This window comes from Hypanus sabinus, chromosome 11 (assembly GCF_030144855.1).
Source record: "Hypanus sabinus isolate sHypSab1 chromosome 11, sHypSab1.hap1, whole genome shotgun sequence".
Lineage (NCBI taxonomy): Eukaryota > Metazoa > Chordata > Chondrichthyes > Myliobatiformes > Dasyatidae > Hypanus > Hypanus sabinus.
The window spans coordinates 75,690,258-75,716,267 of record NC_082716.1 but is presented as its reverse complement, the minus strand read 5'-3'; the positions used below and the strand labels follow the sequence as shown (position 1 = coordinate 75,716,267).

At 42.8% G+C, this 26,010-nt stretch overlaps 1 protein-coding gene across 1 annotated transcript in view; it reads left to right on the top strand.

The window, feature by feature from the left end:
• nuf2 (UF2 component of NDC80 kinetochore complex) overlaps positions 1 to 26,010 on the top strand; it is a 73,042-nt gene continuing 47,032 nt past the window's right edge. Inside the window, exons 1-4 of the mRNA XM_059983635.1 lie at positions 1 to 19; positions 21,058 to 21,185; positions 21,765 to 21,839; positions 22,410 to 22,486. Of these exons, the coding sequence (XP_059839618.1) occupies positions 21,063 to 21,185; positions 21,765 to 21,839; positions 22,410 to 22,486 (275 nt within the window). The 5' untranslated portion in view covers positions 1 to 19; positions 21,058 to 21,062. The remainder of the gene's footprint in view (positions 20 to 21,057; positions 21,186 to 21,764; positions 21,840 to 22,409; positions 22,487 to 26,010) is intronic.

Below are 26,010 nucleotides of genomic sequence, written 5' to 3'. Positions count from 1 at the left end.
GCCGTGGCGGTTGGAGTAGGTAAGCGGGAGGTTTGCCATGGTCGTTGTCAACAAGAGTACGGCGCCAGTCGCTGTGTTTGGAGTAGGACTGTTTCTTTGTGTTTTCTTTTCTGTCAGTGCCTTTGTCCTACCTCCACAGAAACATTTTAACCGTCTTTTATTCTGGTCTAAGGGAATGTGCAGACAATTGAATGTGACAGCTCGGGCCGTGCTGGTTATAGTTTCTCTCCTCTGGTGTTTTATTATTTTTTAACGCTACATTACAGTGAGGTGTCAAAATTGCGCCTCAATCGGCTTGTTAGAAATTGCTCTGTACACATAAACTGAAAAGCGGTCGAACTCGGCGGCACTTCTGAAAGTTGCCGGCAACCAGTTTTCCGTCCGCGCATGCTCTATTGGCCGAGCGACCGGCCCGAAGGACAACGCCGGTATGTTTGCGCATGCTCGGCCGGAGTGATGCGGCTTGTAGAGCCGGCCTCCGTTTGGCGCTTGCTCAATCAGTCAGGAGCCGGCTTTGTAACTTCGGTCCTTTCTAAATAGGATTGGCGAGAAATTCCGCTGCTTTATTGGAGTATATATTTTCAAAGGATTCCTAAGATGCTGAGATTTGATTATGTACGTTCAATGTATAAAGAAAGCAACGATATATTTAATATCTAAAATAATTTCCCGAAGTGCATAACTGAATACGATAGAGGCGTTTCCGAGGCTCCTAAACATGCATATGAATGTTCTGAAAATTTATTCTTTAGTTGTAATTTTTCAACGCTCTGGCAGCAGATTCCACATATATATAAATTTGGTCCTTCAAGTTCCTTGTCGATATTTCCCTCTCATCTTAAACCTATGCATTCTGCTTGATTTCCCCAACCCTAGGGAAAAGACTGAGTGCTTTCACCATATCTGTACAGCTCGTGATTTTATACTCTTCTACAAGATCACCTTTAAGCACTAAAATCCAAGCAATAAAATCCTAGCCTCTTCAAACTCCTATAATAGGATCCCTCAAGTCCTGCAACATACTTAACAATCTGTTCTGTCCTCTTTCCATTTTAATAATCCCTTTCCTATACTGGGGAAAGCTGAACTCAGTATTCCATGTGCGACTGCACTAGTGTCTTGTACAACTGCACCATGACCTCCCACTTTTATATTTAATGCCCTGACCGATGAAGAGCAGTGTGCCAAAAGAATCTTCACTATTCTCTCTACCTGTGGTTCATTTCAGGGTATCATGTATTTGAGCTCAAGCTTTACACTTCCCAGGGCCCTACTATTCAACTGGCATTAATCTGAATGGTGTTATATTTGAATGCACTCAATATATAGTCAAGACCATAAGATTTAGGAGCAGAATTAGGCCATCTGGCCCATTGAGTCTACTCCACCATTTCATCATCACTAATTGCTCCCCACCCCCAGTCCCAAACTTCTGTCTTCTCCCCATATCCCTTATGTCCTGACTATACAAGAATTTATCAGCCGCTGACTTGGCCTCCACAGCTGGCTGGCAACAGATTCACCATTCTCTGGCTAAATAAATTCCTCCTCATCTCTGTTCTAAAAGGACACCCCTGTATTCTGAGGTTGCACCCTCTGGTCTTGGACTCTCCCAGCAAAGGAAACATCCTTTCCACATCCACTGTGGAACATTCCTTGATCCACATCGAGGCCTTTCAACATTCGATAGGTTTAAATTAGGTCACCCCTCATTCTTCTGAATTCCAGTAAGTAGAGACCCAGAGCCATCAAACGCTCCTTATGTGACAAGCCTTTCAATCCCAGAATCATTTCTGTAAACCTCCTTTGAAGCCTCTCCAATGGCATCATATCCTTTCTTGGCCCAAAACTGCTCATAATACTGTACTTGACATGAAGAAACTTTGAGATGGGGTGTGAGTGGATGTTTGACTCAATTTCACTGTTTAGAGTTTCGAGGAAGACTGAGACATGGAGACAAATGCAGAAGTTTCATTGTCAACTGCCTGCCTTTGATCGCTGCTGGAGAAGGAGTTTGAGTGATCTATTGATGTGTGGCTTGCTGTGGCAGCCAGTAGGCCGTTTTGCTTTGTGTGATGTTCCTCTCTTTCCATGGATCTCGGTGATATCATATGATGGTATCATGATTCTGCGCTAACGGAATAGACAATTGCATTTGTGGACAGTGGAATTTTTCAGACATGGTTTTTATTTTTTTCATCACCTGTTCCTTTTCTGTTTTGTTGTGGGGGAGGGTCTTTGGGGTTTGATATTCTAGTAGGTTTTTGTGTGGTGGAGGTGTTGTTTTTTGGTGGTCAATGTTCCTGTTCTGTTTAGGTGGGGTGGGGAGGGGGGTTAGTTATTGGGGATGCTGCTCGTTATTGAATGGGTTGTGAGGGGGTGTTGGGTTTGATGTTTCTCTCTGAATGCCCTTCATGTTCTTTCTTTGTTTTGTGGCTATCAGGAGAAATACAGATTTCATTAAGTTTTATATGGATACAAGCTTTGATAATAAATGAAAATTTGAACCTTTTGAAATGAGGCCCCAGAGTTGAACATTACATCCTTTATATTTTAGTACTTTCGAAATGCGATCCTCACCATTGACTTGATCTGCAAATTAACCTTTAGGGACTCCCGCACAAGAACTCCCAAGTCCCTTTGCAACTCTGATTTTTGAATTTTCTCACCATTTAGAAAATAATCTATGCTTTTATTTCTTCTACCAAAGTGCATGACTGTACTTTCCGACACTATTCTATCTGCCACTTCATTGTCTATTCTCCTAATCTATGTCCTCTGTGGCCTCTGCTTCCTCAAAACTATCTGCCCCACCACCTATCTTCATACTGTCTGCAAACTTGGCCACAAAGCCACCAACTCTTTCGTTCAAATCATTGACAAATAACAAAAACAAGTAGTCCCAACTCCAGCCTCTGTGGAATGCCACTTGTCACCGGCAGCCAACCAGAAAAGGCTCAGTTCATTTCCGCTCTGCCTGCTGCCAATCAGCCAAATATCTCACAATGCTATTATCTTTCCTGTCATACCATGGCAGCCTCCTGTGGCACCTTGTCCAAAGGCCTTCTGAAAATCCAAGAACACAACATCCACTGATTCTCCTTTGTCCATCCTGTTTGTTATTTCTTCAAAGAATTCCCTTGAGGAAACCATGCTGACTATAGCCTATTTTATCAAGTGCCTTCAAGTACCTCGAAACTACATCAATAGACTCCAATTTCTTCCCATCCACTGAGATCAGACTAACTGGTCTATAATTTCCTTTCTTCTACCTCTCTCCCTTCTTGAAGAGTGGAGTGACATTTGCAATTTTCCAGTCCTCCGGAACCATGCTACAATCAATTGATTCTTGGAAGATCATTACTAATGTCTCCACAATTTCTTCAGCCACCTCTTTCAGAATCCTGGCATCTATGCCATCTAGTCCAGGTGACCTACCTACTTTCAGACCTATTGAATTGACTTTATTACTTTGCATCCTTCATATACATGAGGAGTTAAAATCTTTGCATTATGTCTAAATGCACAATGTGCAATTTATAGTAATTTGCAGGATAGTCAGTATAACATAGAAATACAGTTGTGTCAGTGTGAGTTAAGCAGTCCGATGGTTTGGTGGAAGAAGCTGTCCTGGAGCCTGTGGGTCCTGGCTTTTATGCTGCGATACTCTTTCCCGGATGGTAGCAGCTGGAACGGTTTGTGGTTGGGGTGACTCAGATCCCCAATAATCCTTTGGGTTCTTTTTACACACCTGCCTTTGTAAATATCCTGAAAAGTGGGAAGTTCACATCTACTGATGCACTGGGCTGTCCGTGCCACTCTCTGCAGAGTCCTGTGATTGAGGGAAGTACAGTTCCATTACCAGGCAGTGATGCAGCCAGTCAGGATGCTCTCAATTGTGCCCCGAAAGAATGTTCTTAGGATTTGGGGACTCACACCAAACTTCTTCAACCGTTGTGCCTTTTTCAGCACACAGCTGGTATGTACAGATCATGTGAGATTCTCGGTGATGTTTATGCTGAGGAACTTAAAGCTATTCACCCTCTCAACCCCAGATCCATTGACGGTAATAGGGGCTAGCCTGTCTCCATTCCCCTTGTAGTCCATAATCAGCTCCTTTGTTTTTGCAACATTGGGAGAGAGGTTGTTTTCTTGACACCACAGTGTCAAGGTGATGACTTCTCTGTAGGCTGCCTCATTATTATTTGAGATTAGGCCAATCAGTGTAGTATTGTCAGCAAATTTAATTAGCAGATTGGAGCTATGGGTGGCGATACAGTAATGGGTATACAGAGAGTAGAGGAGTGGGCATAGGACACCGCCCTGAGGGGCAGAGATGAGGGGGCCCACTCTTACCACCTGCCAGCGATCAGACAGGAAGTCCAGGATCCAGCTACACAAGGCAGGGTGAAGGCCGAGTTGTTTGAGCTCCTTGTTGAGCCTGGAGGGAATTATGGTATTGAATGCTGAACTGTAGTCTAAGAACAGTATTCTCACATAACCATCCTTCTCCAGATATGTATGGACGGTGTGTAGAGCAGTGGCTATTGTTTCATCTGTCGATCGGTTGTCAGTAGGCAAACTGTAGGGGATCCAGTGTGGGTGGTAGCATGCTGCAGATGTAGTCCTTGACCAGCCTCTCAAAGCATTTGCTTATTATTGAGGTGAGGGCAACAGGATGCCAGTCATTCAGTCATGTTACTTAAAAAGACCAAAGTAATGGAACAACGGTAGTTTTAGATTCCCAAGAATCTTCTCCCTAGTAATGGCAACTTAACACACTTCTACCTCCTAACACTTTCGAACTTCCGGCATACTCCCAGTGTCTTCCACAGTGAAGACACTGCAAGATTCTGATTCAGTTCATCTTCTGTTTCTTTGACCTCCATTACTACCTCAACAGCATCATTTTACAGTGATCTGATATTTTTCCTTCTGTTTTACACATTATGAATCTGAAGAAATTTTTGGTATTCTCTTTAATATTGACTAGCTTGCATTTGTATTCTACTTTTTCCTCCTTATGACTTTTTTTAATTGCCTTCTGTTGGTTTTTAAAAGCTTCCCAAACCCTAACTTCCCACCAATTTGTTCTGTTATAAGCCCCCTCTTTGGCTTTAATGTTGGCTGTGACTTCCTTTGTCAGCCATGGTTATGTCATCCTGCATTTAGAATGCTTCTTTGGGATGTATATATCTTGGGCCTTCCAAATATTATCTTCCTTTACAATTAATTTTGGCCAGCTCCTCTTTCGTGCCTCTGTAATTCCCTTTATTCCAGTGATGCTGACACATCTGACTTCAGCTTCCCCTTCTCAAATTGCAGGATGAATTTGATCATATTATGATCTCTTCACTTGTTCCCTAAGTGTTCCTTTACCTTAAGCTTTAGTCAATTCTGGTTTATTGTACAGCATTCAATCAGAATAGCTGATTTCCCTAGTGGCTTCAACCACGAGCTGCTCTTAAAAAGCTATCTCAGATGCATTCTAGAAATTTCCCCTCTTGGGATCTTGTATCGACCTGATCTTCCCAACCAACCAGCATATTGAAATCCCTCATGACTATCATAACATTGCTCTTTTGACATGCATTTTCCATCTCCTGTTGTAATATGTAGACCCCATGTTTATGGGTCTGATATAATTCTCATCAGGATCCCTTTTCTTTTCACCCCTGCAGGTCCTTAGCTCTACCCAGAAGCAATTCTAAACCTTCTGATTCTAATTCACCTCTTTCTAATGATTTAGTAGATAATTTTATAACAGAGTTAGATTGGCAGGTATGATGTTGTGGGCATTATTGGATCGTGCCTGAAAGAAGATCCTCGTTGGGAGCTCAACATCCAAGGATACACACTGTATGGAAAGGACAGCTGGGTAGGCAGAGGGGTGGGGTGACCCTGTTAGGGGAAAAATGAAATCAAATTCCTAGAAAGAGGTGATCTACCATTGGAAGATATAGAATCCTTGTGGGTAAAGTTAAGAAACGGCAAGGGTAAAAATACCGATATGGGAGTTGTACACAGGTCTCTGAACAGGAACCAGAATGTGGGGTAGAAATTAAGAAGGGTGAAAGAAAAAGCAATGTTATGATTGTCATGGAGAATTCAAATATGTAGATAAATTGGGAAAATCAGGTTGGTTCTGGATCCCAAGACAGGGTATTCGAAGAATGCTTGTGAGATGACTTTTTTTTTGAGCATTGTGTGGGAACCACTAGGGCAGGGGTCGGCAAAGTTTACCACTGAAAGAGCCAATATGGACCCATTTCCCACAGAAAAGAAAACACTGGGAGCCACAAAACCCGTTTGACATTTAAAATGAAATAACACTGCATACAACGGTTTTTTGTTTGCCTTTATACTATGTATAAACAAACTATAATTTGTTGCATTTATGAAATTGATGAACTCCTGCAGAGAAAACGAAATTACATTTCTGCATGCAACAAAAACATTCTGAACTCCGAAAAAAGACGTTGGGTTGAAGGTTACTCCATAGTTAGCCTACCTTGGATCGAAGAATTAAAAGAAAGCGCGCTCTGGCGGGTGTCAGGCGTTGGCAGTGGTGATGTATATTAATAGCGATAAAGAACACGTAGTAGCGGTGTAGCGCTACACGCAGCGCTAAAATAAAGACACTGCAGTCAAAGGTAACTTTATTCGAACTAAACAGCCTTGATTTAAAGCCTCCCTCAACCCGTCCCCGTGGGCGCGGATGCTCCAAAAGACACGTACTCACAAACCCCTGTATCTCCCTTAGCCGGAATGGTGGCTAATTGTGAGCCGGTTCGGATGTGCCAGGAAATGGGGTCTCCACAAAGTTTTTAGATTGTACAAGATCACCATAATCTTCAAATTTCGAATTACATTACAAAAACTAACAAACCACGGGGAGCCGCAGCACAGAGATCAAAGAGTCGCATGCAGCTCTGGAGCCGCGGGTTGCCGACCTCTGCACTCGGGGAAAGGCAATTCTGGATTGAGAGTTGTGTAATTAACCATATTTGATTAGGGACCCTTTGGAGACTGTGACCATAATATGATAGACTCCACCCTACAGTTTGAGAAGGTGAAGCTAAAATCAGATGTATCAATTTGACTGTTGTAATGTGAATATTATTAAAAGTAAGTTAATACTAATCGGGGAGCTGTTGGTAGCACGAGGCGGGATCCGGGGTTGGCGGGGTCTTTACTTCCGCTCTTTTTACTCCCAGTATGCATTGCATATATTTCCTCCACCTATGCCGCACGAAGTGCCTGGAAGCCTCTGTATTGTAAATATCATTTCCCGTCCCAGATAAAGATGCTCTTTTGGCCATCAAGTTGTCAAGTGGTCTTATTGTAAAATAGAAGTTACCACAATGACAGTTGAAAGTTGATTGAAGGAAGACATGAGCAGGGATGTGGCAGAACAGCAGTGGCTGGAGTTTCTAGGAGCAATTTGGAAGACTTAAAATAAATATATCTTAAAGATGAAGTACTCTAAAGGGAAACCTTTTCTAGGGAAGGGGTGACCAGTATAAGAGGGGTGGATTGCTCCTGAATTGGAAGGGAACTAATTTCCTGGCTGGGAAGTTTGCTGATGCTACCCATTAGAGGTTAAGCTAGTTTTGCAGGGGGCTAGGCACCAAAGCCCCAGGTCAGTAACAGAAGGACTAGATCGAAGGTAGCTGTCAGGGAAAGTACTGAAGGGCAGAAGTGGTATGATGGGTTGGGTAGTTTGAAGTATCTATACTTTAATGCTGTAAGTATTAGAAGTAAGGGTAATGAACTTAGCACATAGATCATTACATGGAACTATGGTGTTGTAGCCATTACTGAAACTTGGTTGAGAGAGAGGCAGAAATTTGTGATTAATGTGCCATGTTTTCGAAGTTTTACAAAAGAGAGGAGGAGGCTGGGGGAGGAGAAGAGTTGTACTACTAATTGGGGACAATATCACAGCTGCACTTGGGAGGGGTCAGACACCGAGTCCATTTAGGTGGAACTCAGGATTAGCAAGGCTGCAAACACACTGATAGAATTGTACTACAGACCCACATATAGCTTCCAGGACATTAAGGAATAGATATGTAATTCAATTAAGGAAATGTGTTTTTTTTAAAATAGGGCTGTTGTCATGAAGAATTTCATCTTACCCTGATATAAACTGGGACCTTTGTGTAAGGGTTTAGATGGGCAGAGTTTAAGTGTATCCAGAAAGGTTTCTTAAATCAATATGTACACAGTGCAACAAGAGCAGGGGCTGTATTGGACTTGGTGTTGGATAATGAATTTGGCCAGGTGACTGACCTTCCAGTGGATGAAAAGCTGGGGAACGGTGACCACAACTCCTTAACTTTCAGGGTATCTATAGATGAGGATAGGTATGGTTCTCATAGAAGAGTTTTAAATTAGAGTAGAGAAAATTACAAGGGCATAAGGCAGGAACAAAGAAGCATTAATTGGGATCATTTTCTCTCTGGAAAGTCCACATCAGATATATGGATGTTGTTTTAAGATCAAGCACTAAATACAGGAAAAATATGTTCCTGTTATAAGGAAGGCTGTGGATGAAAGGATGTCGAGAGAGGTCAAGAAGAAAAGGCTTCAGAAGTTAGGATCAAACGTTACAAATGAGTATAAGAAAGATAGAAAAGACTTCAATAAGGAATTGGGAGGGCCAGGAGAGGCCATGAAAAGTTCTTGGCAAGTAGGATTAAGGTGAGTCCCAGGCATTCTATACATACATTGAGAGTAAAAGAGGAGTAGGGCAACTCAAGGAAGGGGGGTGAATCATTTGATTGGATGCAGAGAATGTAAGTAAAGTACTTAATGAGTACTTGGCTTCAGTACTTAAAAAGATACTTTTCAGCATTTAAAAGGAAAAGGATATGGAGGACCAGGAGATAAGTGCTAAGTGTATAAATATGTTGGGGTGTTTAGAGTTCAAAGAGGAGGAAGTGTTGCAGCTCCCTAATGAGTACTAAGGTGGATAAGTACCCAGGACCTGATAGGACTTACCCCAGGTTATTGAAGGAGGCAAGATGAGATTGCTGGGCCCTTGACCATATCTTGTCCTCTCTAGCTACAGCTGAGATTCTGGAAGACTGGTGAGTGACGAATATTGTACCTCTATTTAAGAAGGGAACAGAGGAAAATCCAGGGAACTACAGACGAGTGAGTCTCATCAGTTGTAGGGAAATTGCTGGATAAGATTCTTGGAGACAGGATATGAACATTTGGAAACCCATGGAGAGCCAGCATGACTTTGTGCATGGCAGGCTATGCCTTACCAATTTGATTTCAGTTTTCTTTTTGACAAGGTGACAAAAGAGATTGATGGGGATAGGGCAGGGATGTTGTTTACATGGATTTTGGTAAGGCGTTTGACAAAGTCTCTCATAGGAGGCCAATCCAGAAGATTAAGATGTATGGGGTCTGTAGCGAATTGGCTATTTGGATTCAGAACATGATTGTGCATAGAAGACAGAGAGTAGTGGTTGCAGGGACTTACTCAATCCAGAGGTCTGCAATTAGTGGCGGTCTGCAGGGATCTGTGCTGGGATCTCTGCTGTTTGTGATGTATATAAATGACCTGGGTGAAAATATAAATGGGTAGGTTATTAAATTTGCAGATGATACCAAGATTAATGAAGTTGTGGATAGTGTAGAAGACTGGCAAAGAATACAGCACCATATAGATCAGTTGCAGATATGGGCAGAGAAATACCAGATGGAGTTTAATCCAGATAGATGAGGTGTTGCACCTCAGTAGGTCAACTGCAAGGAGACATTACACTGTTAAGGGCAAGGTCCTTAACTATTGCTGAGCAGAGAGATCTTGGGATCCAAATTCATAGCTCCTTAAAAGTGGCTACATGGGTTGATAAAGTGGTCAAGAAGGTTTATGGAATGCTTGCTTTTATTAGTCAAGGTGTTGATTTCAAAAGTCAGGCGGTTATGTTGAAACCTTATAAATCTTTGGTTAAGCCACATCTGGAGTATTGTGTACATATTTGGTTGCCCTGCTATAGGAAGGATGTTGAGGCTTTGGAGAAGGTGCAGGAGAAGTTTACCAGGATGCTGCCTGGTTTACAGGATGTGCTGTGATGAAAGACTGGATGAATTTGGTTTGTTTTCACTGGAGCGCCAGAGGCTAAGGGGAGATCTGATTGAGGTTTACAAGATTGACTTGCATAGAGAGTGGACAGAGTATCTGGTTCCCCAGGGTTGAAATGTCTAAAACCAGAGGGCATGCATTGAAGGTGAGAGGTAGTAGGTTGAAGAGGGATGTGAGGGGTAAGATTTTTACTTATTTGTGGATGACAGGAATGCGCTGCCTGGTATGGTGGTAGAGGCTTTTATAAGATGTTTTCATAGGTACATTGATGTAAGGATGATGGAGGGACTTGGTGTAGGTAGGAGAGATTAATGTTTGGGTGTTTTTGATTTGCTTATTAGCTGGTTCAGCACAACATTGTGAGCAGATTGCACCGTTCAATGGGAGGATGACACAACTGTGGCTGACGAGGGAAGTCAAAGACAGCATAAACTCAAAAGAGTGGGGCATATAATTTAGGGAAGTTAAAGGATTGGGAAGCTTTTAAAAATCAACAGAAGGCAACTAATAAAGCCATCGGAGAGAAAAGATAAAATGTGAACGTAAGCTATCCAATAATATAAATCAGGATGCCAAGTTTTTTTTCCCCAAATGTATAAAGAGTAAAAGTGAGGCGAGAGTGACATCAGATCATTGGAAAATGATGCTGGAGACGTAACCGGGGGGGGGGGGGGGGAGGGGGGGGAGGATTGGTGGATGAACGTTAAGTATTTTGCATCATTATTCACTGTGGAAGATGCCAGTAATAGCCACAAGATCTTTCAAGAATCACTGGATTTTGGAATGGTTATGGAGGAGTGGAAAACTGCAAATGTCATTCTACCCTAGGAGGGGAAGGAAGCAGAAGAAGGAAATTATAGACCAGTTAACCTGACTTTAGTGGTTGGGAAGATTTTGGAGTCCATTATTAAGGATGAAGTTTCAGGGTACTTGGATACACATGAAAAAATAAACAGAAATCGGCTTGGTTCCATTAAGGGCAAATGATGCCTAACAAAATTGTTGGAATTATTTGAGGAAATAACATAAAAAATTACAGCACAATACAGGCCATTTGGCCTACAATGCTGTGCCGAACGTGTACTTACTTTAGAAATTACCTAGGGTTGCCCATAGCCCAAAGAATAAGCAGTTGAATCTATCCTAACAAGCAGGATAGACAAAGAAAGGTTTGTGGATGTGGTAAACTTGGATTTTTAGAAGGTTTTTGACAAAATACCACACATGAGGCTGCTTAAAAAGAGAAGAGCCCAAGGTATTACATGAAAGATACTAGCATTGAAGATTGGCTATCTGGCATGAGGCAAAGAGGGGGCCTTTTCTGGTTGGCTGCCAGAGACTAGTAGTATTCCACAGGGGTAGATGATGGGACCACTTCTTTTCATGATGTTTGTCGATGATTTCGATGACAGAATTGATGGATTTTTGGACAAGTTTTCAGATGATATACAAGATGGGTGGAAGGGCAGGTAGTCTACAGAAGGACTTGGACAGATTGGGAGAATGGGAAAAGAAGTGATAAATGGAATATAGTGTAGGGAAGTGTATGGTCATACTCTTTGGTAAAAGGAATAAAGGTGTAGATTATTTTTGAAACAGGAGAGAAATTCAAAATTCAGAGATGCAAAGCGATTTTGGAAGTCCTCATGCAGGATTCCCCACTGCTTAACTTGTAGATCGAGTTGATGGAAAGAAGACGTGCAATGTTACCATTCATTTTGAGAGGACTAGAATACGATGTAATGGTGAGGCTTTATAAAGCACTGGTTGAATTGCATTTGGAGTATTGTGAGCTATTTTGGGCCCCTTATCCAAGAAAAGGTGTGCTGGCATTGGAGAGGGTCCAGAGGAAGTTCATGAAAATGTTTTTAGAAATGAAAGGGTTGATGTATGTAGGAGCATTTAATGGCTCTGGGCCTGTACTGACTGGAGTCTAGAAGAATGAGGGGAATTTCTTTATCTATTGAACGTTGAAAGGTCTAGATAGAGTTGTCATGCAGAAGGTATTTCCTATGTGACAGTGTAGCACCTGAGGGCATAGCCTCAGAATAGAGTGACATCCATTTAGAGATGAGGAGGAATTTCTTTAGCCAGAAACAAATCTATGGAATTCTTTGCCACAGCTGCAGAGACCAAGTCATTGGGTATGTTTAAAGCAGAGGTGATGAGTTCTTGATTAGTCAGGGCATCAAAGATTACAGGGAGAAGACAGAATGGGATTGAGAGGGATAATAACACAACAATGATGGAACAGACTCAATGGGCTGAATAGCCTAATCCTGCTCCTCTGTTTTATGGACTTTGAAGTAAACTCTTGTTTCTCTCCCTCAGTCCATATACTCAGTTGAGTAAGATTCTGTAAATATTCAGATTCAGTTTATTGTCATTCAGAAACCACAAATGCAATGCAGTTTAAAAAAAAATGAGACAACATTCCTCCAGAATGATATCACAAAAGCACATGACAAAACAGACTACACCAGAAAATCCACATAACGTTTGGCAATCCCGAATCCAGAGTCCAGAGAGGCTGCTGCGTATTAATATCACGCTACTGTTTTAGCGTGTTTCCTGGAAAGGAGCTCCAAATCCACTAGACAAACAACACCAAAAACTAAAGCTACAAGACCTGCACAAAACCACATTGTTACAACAGTGCAAACAATAGCATAATTGATTAAAAAAAAACAGACCATGGGCACAGTAAAAATAGTCCAAAGATGTTAAAGGACTATAAGTTCAAAAGAAATCACCACAGTTTCCACAAGTCCCCAGGGTCTTGACAGAGTCCCCATCCCACACCGGCAGCAGAAGGGAATACCCCTGCTATGGACTTCCACGGCGCCGCCCGACTCAGCCTCGCAGACGCAGCACACACCAAAAGTCACCTAACCGCAGCGGACTCCGAGTCCGTCGAACCTCCGAGCCGACGACCATCCCCTCCGGCACAGCTTCTCCGAGCACCATCCTCTGCCGAGCGTATTAAGACGGCCCTGCCAACGGCCATCGGCAACGCGACCCCGAGGACTGGGGGCCTATCTTCCCAGCAGTCCCGGACCTCGCAGCAGCAGCAAGGAAGAAGGTCTTCCTGGAGATGTTCCCGATGTTCCTCCGTGCTCCCACGTCTGTTTTCAATCGATTATGATTGCGCATGGCACCCCACTTCACAAATAACAGATAATCAGCTCCGGAGTGGCCGCTGCAAGCTGCGTTGCGCCGCCATCTTGGAAATATTGATAACTTACTTCATTGTTCACTATACTACCCATTTTATTGTCTTCTGCAAACCTACTAACTAAGCCTTGCACGTTGTTATTCAAACCATTGAAATGCATGACAAACAATAGTCCTAGCAGTGTCTCCTGAAATGTACCATGAAACAATGGCCTTCAGACCGAGAAACAAATTTTCACTGTCACCTTCTACTATCTGCTGTTAAGCAAATTGTGTATCCAATTAGTTAACTCTCCTTGGATTCCATGTCTTCTAACCATTCAGAGCAGCCTATCACTGGAACTTTATCAAAGCATACCACAAGGCCATGCCCGTTATTATGCCCTGCATAAAGACGGAAGCTGAAACATGAGGATCCAGTACAGAAAGTTTTCAAGTCTGATCTGAGGAAACAAGTGAGCTTTGTGACTCCTTTGAGTCTGTAGACTGGCCCATGATCAAAGACTCAACAGTCAGCCTGGATAAGTATGTTACCATCATCATAGACTTTATCAAAATTGTGTTGAGGGCTGTGTACCAAAGAGGGCAACCCGGATGTTCCCAAACCAGAAATCATGGATGAATGAGGAGATTCCCTCCCTACTGAAGTTCAGAGCTGCAGCATTCTAATCAATTGACTTAGATCTTTAGAAGGAATCAAAATATGACCACTGTAAAGCTATTAGGAATGCCAAGAGATGTCTGAAATCAAGTCCCAGACCAGCCATCAGCTTTAGTGGTGCTTATGTGCTATAAAGGTCTACAATATGAGGTCAGGGAGCATTGCAGACAACAATAGCATATTCCATCCAGATGAACTTAATGCTTTCTGTGCACGTTTTCCCCAGCTGCCCTGCCAGTCTCCATGCACTTAAGCACACAGCCACCACCTTCTGATCAATCTGGAGAGTGAATCTACAGAAAGCATATGGCCTGGGTGGTGTTGTTGGCTTTGTCCTTGAACTACATAGAATTTGAAGGCATTGAACATAATCATCTTGCATGTTACTTTTGGTCCCTACTGGACACTTGGCTCTCATCTGTGGCTCCAAGTAGCTGTTTGCATGCAACAGCAGCAGCACCTTGATACACCACTTCGACAGACGGGCTAAACCATATAAGGGGAAGCCGGCAGGTCTCGTACCACAGTGAGATGGGGACGTGTCTGTCCTAGCAAGCAAAGTTAGCCTTTGGCAGACTGGACAGGAGAGATCCAATGGCCAGGAATGCTGCGTGGAGAGTAAATCGTATGATGAGGCACAGAGCAGTCCTAGTCATGCACTGCAACCAGCAAAGACCAAAGTTTTGACCTTTACTTGTCCCACTAGACCTGGATGTTAGAAGTAGAGAGTAGAAATGCCCCAGTGCAATGGCTTTTGCACTTTTTAAAAACTTTTCCCTGTAGATTTCTTGTCATCATCAGATATTGAGGACAACCACCAGTCGTATTAGTAGTATTCTAGCTTGTTCTGTATTTCATTTAAATGCATAGTTTGTTACTCAGTTAAATGGTATTTGTCTTTTTATAACTTATTATTTCCATGAAACTGGCTGATTGGGAGAGCTGCTTAATTGGGCCAAAAGGTACAGGTCCCAGTGGGTCTCAATTAATCAGAATCCACTGTATTTACTTAAGGGTGCTTGGAACATAGTATAAAATAGAAAATAAATCATTGTCATTTACAACACTAAAGGACGAAAAGCTTCGGTGATGTAGCTTATGGTCACATACATTGTTTGAAAATAACTTCAACAAAAATGTAAGGGATTGTGTGAAGGGTAACACAAAAATCAAAATAACTTTAGTCTTGTACACTGGGGACATCTATTAACAAGATTAGTTCAGATTAATTCTGAGTGCATTTAGGCTATATTCCCAGGTGAACTTGTTATGAAACCAACTAAGAAACAGATGAATGATTTTACTATGTAATTGATCTTTCCAAGAATACCACAAACTTGTTATAGGGTTTGGAGGCTTGCTGGTCTCAATGACCTGGAGATCTATGTTGGCTGGAGTCAGGGCCTTGTGCCTTTGCTGTTGGTAGGGTCATCCATGCCAAACAGGTCAAAGGATAGAGGTCAGACTAAGTGGTCCACTGGACCTCCAAGTTTGGGAGTTCATCTTGGGGCTAACAACCCTGACTGCTCAAAATTTTGTTACAGAACTAGCAATGAAGAATCCTTCTGTACGGTCAGAGATGGAGGATCTTCACTGATGCTTTGAATGCAAATAACGTAACAGACAGTAACCTAATGGCCTATGTAATTGATAAAGGTCAATCAAACAGTAAAGAACCTTTTGGTAGAATTGTGACCACAATATAACAACACTTTTCCTGATCTATTTTTATGAACTCCACTGTCCTGGTAAAACTTATTACATTCAAAATTCATTTGAACTTCAACCCTGAATGTTTGTGGTTCAATAGTTCAATTTAATATCAGAGAATGTATACAGCATGCAACCTGTGAAATTCTCACGCTAACTCTTTAAAATAAAATCCCAGAGTGAATGACAGAAATATCAGAACCTCAAAGCAGCATGAAAAGCATCAACCATCCCCCCCATTTGCTCCAGCAAAAGTGTTGACCAACTTCCCCCACCATGAAAGCTTTAGCAAAGCCCCCCCCCACCCCCCCCGTAGAGACCTAATTGAGAGTAAATCCAAAACTACTGTACTTAACCCAACAGTATCTCAGGAGAGCGAGGGAGAGGGAGACTCCAACAATGAGAGTGGGACACCAGCATTTCGCTGTTACAATCTGCCACATTGCTTCTCAGAGTCCCCCAACTCGAGGACCAAGAGGGTCTCACTCGTGAGAGATTTGAATGATAAATTATCATCACAAATCAGGTTAGGCTCCTAAGGCACTGTCCAAAGCCCATTGACTGCCAAATTGTGAATTTTATTGCATTTAATACTTAAAATTCTCATACTGGGGACATCAATAGTAACACTAATGGGTGTTACCTGTTACCAGAATAATTGTGATTGTGGTGAATGGCCATATGGACTGGGTTAGTAGCCTTGAACTTTGAATTGGGCATATATCAATCAAAGATAGTGTTCCTTGCAAGTTCAAAAACAGTTTTCAACCCAGAACTCTGAATGTCTTTAACCTTTGACATTCTGAGCCTGTTATCATGATGAGGTCATTGTGCCACTCTGTCATGCCCAGGACTGCTGTTTTGACTGTCAACTTCCTTGACACAGCATCATTCTAAGTAGCCACTGCAGCTTTTGCTACAGCTCCAAAGTTGTTGCTTACTACTGTCAGAGCAGCAACAGAGCCACTTATGAATTGCCTGTGGAAAGGAAGCAAGTAATATACTGTAACTGGTGGTGGTTAATCATATGACTACTCCACACACCAAAGGACATCAAGTGATGTCAGGAAAAGTTAACGCAAGGTTTTTTTTGTTTGTGTAGGGGACAATCTGATGACATGCTGTCTCTATATTCATGTAGAACATACAAGCTGCTCACATGTAGCATCCCCCTCTCCTTAGAAGATGAACTGCTTCGGGATAGCATCTTTACATCTTGAAAGCAGAAAATTGTGCCATCTGCATCTTCCTGTGCAGGGCTATTAGGCTGCATGTTAAAAGCACAAGGCTGTACTCATTTAGCAGATATCAGGATGTAAAAGCCTAGATCAATTTGAACTTTGTGTAGCTTCTGTCTGTGCTCCCACCTCAACTGATGCCTGCATCAATAAGTGTTGTGAGGTATTGATACCAAGCCCATGCGAAGCTGTCCTTATGGCCACCAGAGTAGCTCATGGCACCTTGGCTCCAGCCAAACTGCTGTAGGAGCCTGCAGATGGATTCCTCCATGGTCCTTGTCATCTCAACATTACATCAGGTAGCTACAACAGCATACTTACCATTTCCAAATACAATTACATTAGCCTTTTCGAGGTAAGCACTTTGACTGAAGTACATACTTGATTCCCATTGCCTGCTAGTACTCTCCCAATTGCCAAAGTCAAATGTCCTAAGATAACATTTTGATCTTTCATTGTGCCTTTCTGAGTTGATGCTATGGACTATGCAGCATAATGATACAATGTGTAAATCTTCAGTTTTTTCACTTTCCCATCTCCTATCAGTATCTCCTTGGCTCCTTCTGTGACCTTTCTTGCTCTACCCTTCCCTCCACTATTGCCTCTAACTCCTGCTACTCTATTTATTCTTCTGAGGAGTGGGTTATCTCAGACCTGCATCAATGCTTTGCAAGTTTTTACAACAAAAAAGACTTGGTGGGATGTAAAAAAAAAAGTGGTATCTAGGGCTTTGTTAAATGACTTCTGGAAAGCATGTATTTCAGTACATGTGACAATAGTAAACCTATAACAGTACCATGGACGTCAGAAGGCTGTGCACTTATCTACTCCCCTTGCTTTTTGCAACAATCTGAAGTCTGAATATTGGGTGTGACTGAACACCTCAGTAAAAGTCTTGTCTATGATATTCTCCCAAGATGGTCCTGATTACATCCAAATCCAGTTGCAGTTCCTTGACTCAGCCTGTCCAGAGTTGCAGTTGGTACACTTTGCACAATTGTATGTAACCCCCTGGGTCGCCCCAGGCTCGCTCAGCTCGCTCTCATCTGGGGGAGCAGCCTTCGGCCCCGCCAAACTGGGTAATCAGCTGGTGTGGATGCTGTGTGATGTCCCCGCCTCACCCAAAAACAGACAGTACACCATATGCGATTAAATGAGTACAATTTATAAAGGTTACTATAACTAAGTGATTAATAATGATACAGTATATATGAAGAAAAAAATAAAGAAAAAGCGCCAAACTTATCAAAGTCCACAACCGTTGGAGCTCAATTACTGAAGTCTTCTGGCCACCATTCGATCCCCTCTGAACTCCTTGACTCGTAGCTCAGGACCATCTGAAGTGATCAACCAAGCACATCTAACTTCATCTCCTCTCCTCTCGGAGTACCTCCTGGCCTCGGACCCCCGCTTGGGGTCCGTTCCTCGCCCAGCTTACAGCATTGCGTCCTCTCTCTCAACCCCTCGCGCCGATCTCCCCAAAAGCCCGCCAACAATAGCTTACAGACTCAGAAGAAAGAACAACATTAATCCCAATTGGTTTACAAAGGAATACAATTCTTGTTATCAGTAAATTTGAACCCAAACAAGCTTCCAGCACTCTCTCGCAACAAAGAAGCATTTCTGCTTTTAACAAAACAACGAAGCCATTTTGATTACATACACAGTAACAAAGAAAAAAAAGAAGAAACCCCCTTTACATGTAGTATCTGGGACACAATGAGGCTCCCTGACTTTCATCATCTTGCAAGAGGAACATTCCACTATCTTAATTGCCTTCCTGCCTACAAGAGTCTCGTCTGGCCAGTAGCCCTATATGGCTATGAAACGTGGCCCCAAAAGCAGCTGATGAAAAGAAGTTGACAGCATTTGAGATGTGGACATACAAAGGGATCCTCAGGGTATCAGACATTGAAAGGAGATCCAACAATTTCATCCTAGGAAAGATTGGCATGAAACCAATTCTTCTGGAAACCATTATCCAAAGGAAACTTCACCATCTCAGAAACTGATGACACACTGTGCTTGAAGGCAGAGTAGAATGAAGCCGTTCCTGAGGCAGACAGAGGACAACCTGGATCGACAACATCAAGACGTGGACCATCTTCACCACCAGAGATGCAAGAAGTTTGACTGCCGACAGATTGCAGTGGAAGAAATTGGTCACCAAGGCTCTGGCAGAGCATGGCACATGATGATGATGATGCCTACATTGAATGAAATACTAAGGATGAACAGCAAAGATAAAAACCTTATTCCTAATTGTGCCCCTTCACTAAGGCTTCAACTCCCAATCTCATAATTTCTGCTCCACAAGGCCACTCCATTTAACCTTGCCTTCTATTTGTTAAAGGGCCCACCAGTCAATGAGTTCTGCCCTTTTAAAGTTCCAGCTCCGACTTACAGCACTTGACCCACTTACTCAATTTCCTCATACCAAAGAATCTCCACTCAGCTCATTGTCACAGTGGTCATTCCACTTCGTTCAACCTCTTTATTGGCTGTGGCTGATTATCAGATCACTTATTAACTTGCAATTAGCTTAGTGTCATATGAATTGAAACTCAAATCATGAGACTCGCCTTTTCTCTCGTTCTAAGTCCCAAATCCTGTAAAGTGAACCCCACTTGTAGAAGATGTGCAGAAGGAAATGCACTATTTGATCCAACATGCCATTAGGGTAGAAGAACAAAGAAGATTGTAATCTATGATGATTGGATAAACAAAATAAATTAGCTTTCACTTTGGGTTTGCTTTATGTTTTGTATATCTCGGGTATCAGCACTCAATTTTGCTGCTTTTTATGAAAAAAAATTAGTACACTGGCGAATTACACATCGGTTCCAGTACATTTTGGCCCAATTAAGTGGCTGCCCCATTAGCCAAAGTTTCATGGAAATGGTTAAAAAGGTATAATAAGACAAGCTATTATTTAACTGAGTAACAAATTATGTATTTAAGTGAAATACAGAACAAATTAGGACACCAGCAAAACTACTACAGCACTGTAAAACTGCAGGGTTCCTGATAGAGGAATTAATCCAATTTACACTGTTATGTTCTTTTGATTGTAAATGAATAAAATCATTGCAGATACCTAGTGCAGACAATGGACTGCCTTCAAATCTTCATTTTCATTGTAACATTGTTGATAGGTTTTTACATTTCTCATAGTTTCTTTGAAATAGTGAAATTGTTTCATTTTCACTCCTGGCTGATTCTGGCATCTCCAAGCCTGAATGTTTGAAACTGCAGTGAGCAAAACAGTTCTGAGTTGTCTTGCTGCTTATTTCTCACCAACTATCGGTGACAAAAATCACTTGCTTATTTTTTTTTAAACACAAACACATGGATGTGACATTATTTTTAAAAACTTCACACTAAGCGTGGTGTATTGTCCACAGCCACACGACATGCATGCAACTGATGCTGATTAGAAACTGTTTGGCCACAGTCTGCTGACCCAATTAAGTGGCATAGTGTCCCAAATAAAGGGAATCCTGGCTATTGTCTCAATGTGTTCTTGTTCTTCCCCTCTGCCATCCAGTTCCTAAAAGGATTTTGAAGCTTTGGACACGACTTCACTTTTTTTAATATACAGTATTTCTGTTTTTGCACATTTTAAAAAAAAATTCTGTTCGATATACGTAATTTACTTGTTTGTTATGTTTTATTTATTATTTTTTCTCTGCTAGATTATGTATTGCACTGAACTGCTGCTGCTAAGATAATAAATTTCACGACTCATGCCAGTGATAATAAACCTAATTCTGATTCTTTTAGGAGTTGTCCCAAATAAGCATATGCCTAGTTATTTGAAATCCACTATATATCCTCAGTATACAAGGTTTCATCTCCTCTGAAATGTTTGAACCTTTTATAAATTTTATGATGAAATGCCCCGTACGTTTCTATCAAATAGGCAATATATAATTTGTAAGCCCCCGTCATGTTCTGCTCTAAGATAACGGTGTTTAGTGTTTCATGAATTTGTCTCTGAATTTATTTGTATGTCTGTTTTTTTTAAAAAAAATGCAATATCAAATGTATGTCTTAAACATTGACAACTATTGCCATGAATAATGGTGACCTCTTCTAATGCCATTACCAGTGGTGATATATTAAACAACGTTAACCTGAATTCTAACGTGTAGTTGTTTCCTTCATAGCTCAAATGGAAGGGGAAAGCAGAGTTCCTTTTCCTATTTACAAATTGGATTTTATTATAAGTTATTGTCGCAAGCAAATTTTAAATGGATCAGAAGCTAACAACTTTACAAAAGCTGACATAACAAAGGTAAGCAGTTGACAATTTTTGTAAACCATTCAAGTCTGCAAAAGCTAAGAATGCATGGATATATAAGAGTATTAACAATGTAATGAATGTGTGTGTATGTTGTTTTAATTAAGTTAATCCTTTCCAGGTAAATGTATGTGTCCATAAAATCAAAGCCTACACTAATTCTTTCCTGTGTCACTTTTAGTATACTATACCATTGACGGTTGTGAATAAATGTCTGTTTTTGAAAGTACTTTGTTTCTTAAGGCATAAGTGCATCCTTATAATACTTGTATTGTTTTATTTATTATTTTCAGTAAGCTAGATATCTAGCTGTTTCAAAGGGAGTTCCTTGGTTGCAAAAAATGAATTGGGTGTATTAATTGAACTAAGATTTTGGAATTGAAAGTTCGACTGCATTCTGCAAAACCAACTTTCATATATTGATAATTTACATTTACATATGTCTCGAGTATTTATTTACAAAACTTGGGGGGAGGGGAGTCAGCTAATAATATTCTTATTTGAAGTTGTCAATATTCAAACTTGGATGCAATGTAATTTGAATGGGTCTTTCATTTTCTTATGTTTCAATAGCCAGAAGTTGTGCAGCGCTTGTATGTAAGAAACTTGCAGTATATCTTTGATGCAAGACCAGACTGCTTCTGCATGGTTAGTAAAATTTCAAAAGAATAACGAATGTAGTGTGTTTTTTATATTCTTTGCTCTATATATTGGCCATTTTATGGTGGCTTGGTTTGTCTTGGGGTAACTACAAAAATAGGCCCATGTTTAGAATGTCAATACAATTATTAAAAATATTATAATCAATGTATTAAATATAATTCCAACTTAAATGTACATTTATATTTCTTTATCCAAAGATAGTTTGGTATTATTAATTCTTTTGATTTTTATATTGGATTTACTAGACTAATATATTAATTAAGAAAATTATTTTTCCCAATTTCTTGCATCTGTTAACTTGTTATTATTCCAGCAGCTTGACTATTTTAAATTTTAGAGGTAACAATGAGTCTTATGAAGTGATGTAGACAGTTTTAAGAAATATTGTTTTGCTGTATGATATTCTGTGAATTCTTGATAGTGGACAATGTGTTTTTTGACTATGATATTTGAACTACTTTAGTTCTATGTAATCTTCTCCCAGCTAACGTCTCAAGTGTATTATTCAAATGGGATATAAGAAATATAAATTGATCATTTTGCTTTTTTCTCAAGATGACTGGTGATGAAAACATACCGTATCCCCAACTTCTTGAAAATTGTGTCCCAATATTGAATCTGTATATTTGCATGTAAGTATCAAAGTGGTCTAGCAGAATAAAATATCTTGTGTGTGTGAGAATCTAAGTTGTTGAGATTGTCTCTTTTAAAATCTTTGGTTTGGCAACATGTTTTCTTTCTGATCTTGGGTTTGAGACTCTGTGATCTGAGAAGCACAATGAACATGCAATATTTAATTAAACCCAGACTTTTAACTTCACAAAGTCACTTTTTAGATTCTCTTTTAATAGTCTAATTCTGGAAATCTTATCAGAACATTCCAATGAGAACAATGATCATCTCAGAATTTTAAACGCTTATTTAGCCCATTGAAGTGTGGAGTAGGCCCTTCCAACCCTTCAAGCTACACCACTCCAGCAACCCTCCCCCATGCCTGATTAACCCCAACCTAATCATGGGACAATTTACGAAGACAATTAACTTGCCTAGTACATCTTTGGACTGTGGGAGGAAACTGAAACAGCTGGTTAAAACCCATGCATTTCACGAGGATAACGTACAGAGACTCCTTACAGAATGGCACTGGTATTGAACTTCGAACTCTGAAACACCCTGAGCTGTAATAGTGGTGTCTTAACCGCTAAGATGCCATGATTTGTGCTCCATGATATTCCATCTCTGTTCTTGGACATTTAGTGGATTTAATAGCCTATTGTAGTGGTGTACTACACACAGCACTGAAATAACGACACGCAGTCGGTGAGTTTCAGTTGCAAAAAAGAGATTTATTCAAACTTCGCGGCCTTGCTTTAAAGCCTTCCTGTTTCCGCCCTCCCTGGGCGGGAATGCTATAGGGGGCGCATATTCACAGTCCTGTCCCATGTGCGGGCTTTTCCCCTTACTGGTGAAGAAAGCCTGGCACCCTTTTTGGGACCGGCTTCAATGCCGCTTTGTGAGCTGGTTCGAGTGCGCTGGGAAGTGGGTCGCCATAACCCCCCCCCCCCCCCCCCCCCCCAGAACCTGCGATACACGATACACCCCCCCAATGTCCTCAGTCTGGGTTGGTCTCTGTTTGGGAGGTCTGCCTTTGTACCGCAGTGCCTGAATCTCGACTGGCTGCGCCAAGTCCACATGGGCCGGTTTGAGTCGCTCCACTGTGAAAACCTCCTCTTTCTCCCCAATGTCAAACACGAATGTGGACCTGTTGTTTCTGATCACCATAAACGGCCCCTCATAGGGCCATTGTAGCAGTGTCCGGTGTCCGCCCTGTCATACAAAAACAAACTTGGGTACGCAACTCGGGTTCTGCCCATGCTGTGAAGTGGGTATGGGGGCCAGGTTACAGAGCCTCTCACGTAGTCTGTCCAGGACTGCTGCGGGTTCTTCCTCTTGCCCCCTTGGGGCTGGTATGAACTCTCCTGCGACGACCAGGGGTGTGCCGTACACCAACTCGGCCGACAAGGTGTGCAGATCCTCTTTGGGCGCCGTGCGGATTCCAAGCAGGACCCAGGGAAGCTTATCCACCCAGTTAGGCCCTTTGAGGCGGGCCATGAGAGCTGACTTCAGGTGACGGTGGAAATGCTCCACTAGTCCGTTCGACTGTGGGTGGTAGGCAGCTGTGTTCCCAAAAGGCTGGCCATAGCTGACCACAGGCTGGAGGTGAACTGAGCGCCTCTGTCAGAGGTTATGTGGGCTGGTGCACCAAAGTGAGATACCCAGGTTGCAATCAGTGCTCGGGCGCAGGATTCGGAGGTGGTGTCGGTGAGCAGGACTGCCTCTGGCCATCTTGTGAACCAGTCTACGATAGTCAGGAGGTGCCGCGCTCCTCGCGACGCTGGCAGGGGGCCCATGATATCCACATGAATGTGGTTGAAACACCGGCGAGTGGGGTGGAACAGTTGCGGCAGGGCTTTGGTGTGCCGCTGCACCTTGGCTGTTTGGCAGTGCATGCACGTTTTGGCCCATTCACTAACCTGCTTGCAGAGTACGTGCCAAACAAACCTGTTGGCTACCATCCAGACAGTTGACCTGATGGAGGGGTGCGCTAAGTTGTGAGTGGAGTTGAAAACATGCTGCTGGGACAATGGGGTGGGGTTGGCCAGTGGTTACGTCACAGAGTAGGGTCCTCTCACCTGGGCCTGCGGGGAGGTCCTGGAGCTGCAAACCAGAGACTGCAGTTCTGTAACTAGGGATCTCCTCGTCTGCCTGCTGCACCTCCACCAGCGCTTCATAGTCTACCCCCTGGGACAGGGCTAGGATGTTAGGGCAGGAGAGGGCGTCCGCCACGACATTGTCCTTTCCTGAGACATGTCGGACATCCGTCGTGTATTTGGAGATGTAGGACAGATGTCGCTGCTGGCGGGACGACCAGGGGTTGGACGCTTTCGTGAATGCAAAGGTAAGCGGTTTGTAGTCCGTGAACACGGTGGAGGTCCTACCTTTTAAGAAGTACCCGAAATGCCAGATTGCCAGGTATAGCGCCAACAGTTCCCGGTCGAAAGCACTGTATTTGAGCTCGGGTGGTCGCAGGTGTTTGCAGAAGAACGCCAGGGGTTGCAATGACCCTCGATGAGCTGTTCCAGCACTCCACCGACTGCCGTGTTGGATGCCTCCACTGTGAGGGCGGTAGGGACGTCCATTCTGGGGTGCACTAGCATCGCGGCGATTGCCAAGGCTTCTTTGGTTTTAAAGAAAGCGGCGGCAGACTTCTCGTTCCAGGTAATGTCCTTGCCCAGACCCGACAGCAGGGCGAACAGGGGACGCATGATTCAGACAGCTGAAGGGAGGAAGCGGTGGTAGAAATTTACCATACCCACAAATTACTAAAGGCCTTTGATTGTGGTGGGTCAGGGGAAATGGCAGACCGCGTCTACCTTAGCGGGCAGAGGGGTTGCCCCGTCTTTAGTAATCCTGTCGCCCAGGAAGTCAATGGTGTTGAGCCTGAACTGGCATTTGGCGGGGTTGATTGTAAGACCGTACTCACTCAGTTGGGCGCAGAGTTGACGGAGGTGGGACAGATGCTCCTGACGACTGCTGCTGGCTATGAGGATGTCGTCCAAATAGATGAAAGCGAAGTCCAGGTCGCCTCCCACTGCGTCCATTAACCGCTGGAACATCTGTGCGGCATTCTTTAGGCCGAACGGCATGTGGAGGAACTCGAAAAGGCCGAACGGAGTGATGAGTGCAGTTTTGGGGACGTCGTCCGGATGCATCGGGATTTAATGGTATCCCCGGATGAGGTCTACCTTGGAGAAGATCCGTGCGCCATGCAGGATTGCTGCAAAGTCCTGAACGTGCGGAACAGGGTAGCGGTCCGGTGTGGTAGCCTCGTTCAGCCTGCGGTAGTCACCGCATGGTCTCCAGCCCCCTGTTGCTTTGGGTACCATGTGCAGGGGGGAGGCCCATGGGCTGTCAGACCGCCGTATGATCCCAATTCCTCCATCCTCTTGAACTCCTCCTTCGCCAGTTGGAGCTTGTCCAGGGGAAGCCTTCGAGCACGAGCGTGGAGGGTTGGTCCCTGGGTTGGGATGTGGTGCTGTACTCCGTGTCTGGGCATGGCTGCCGTGAACTGCGGTGCCAGAACCGATGGGAAATC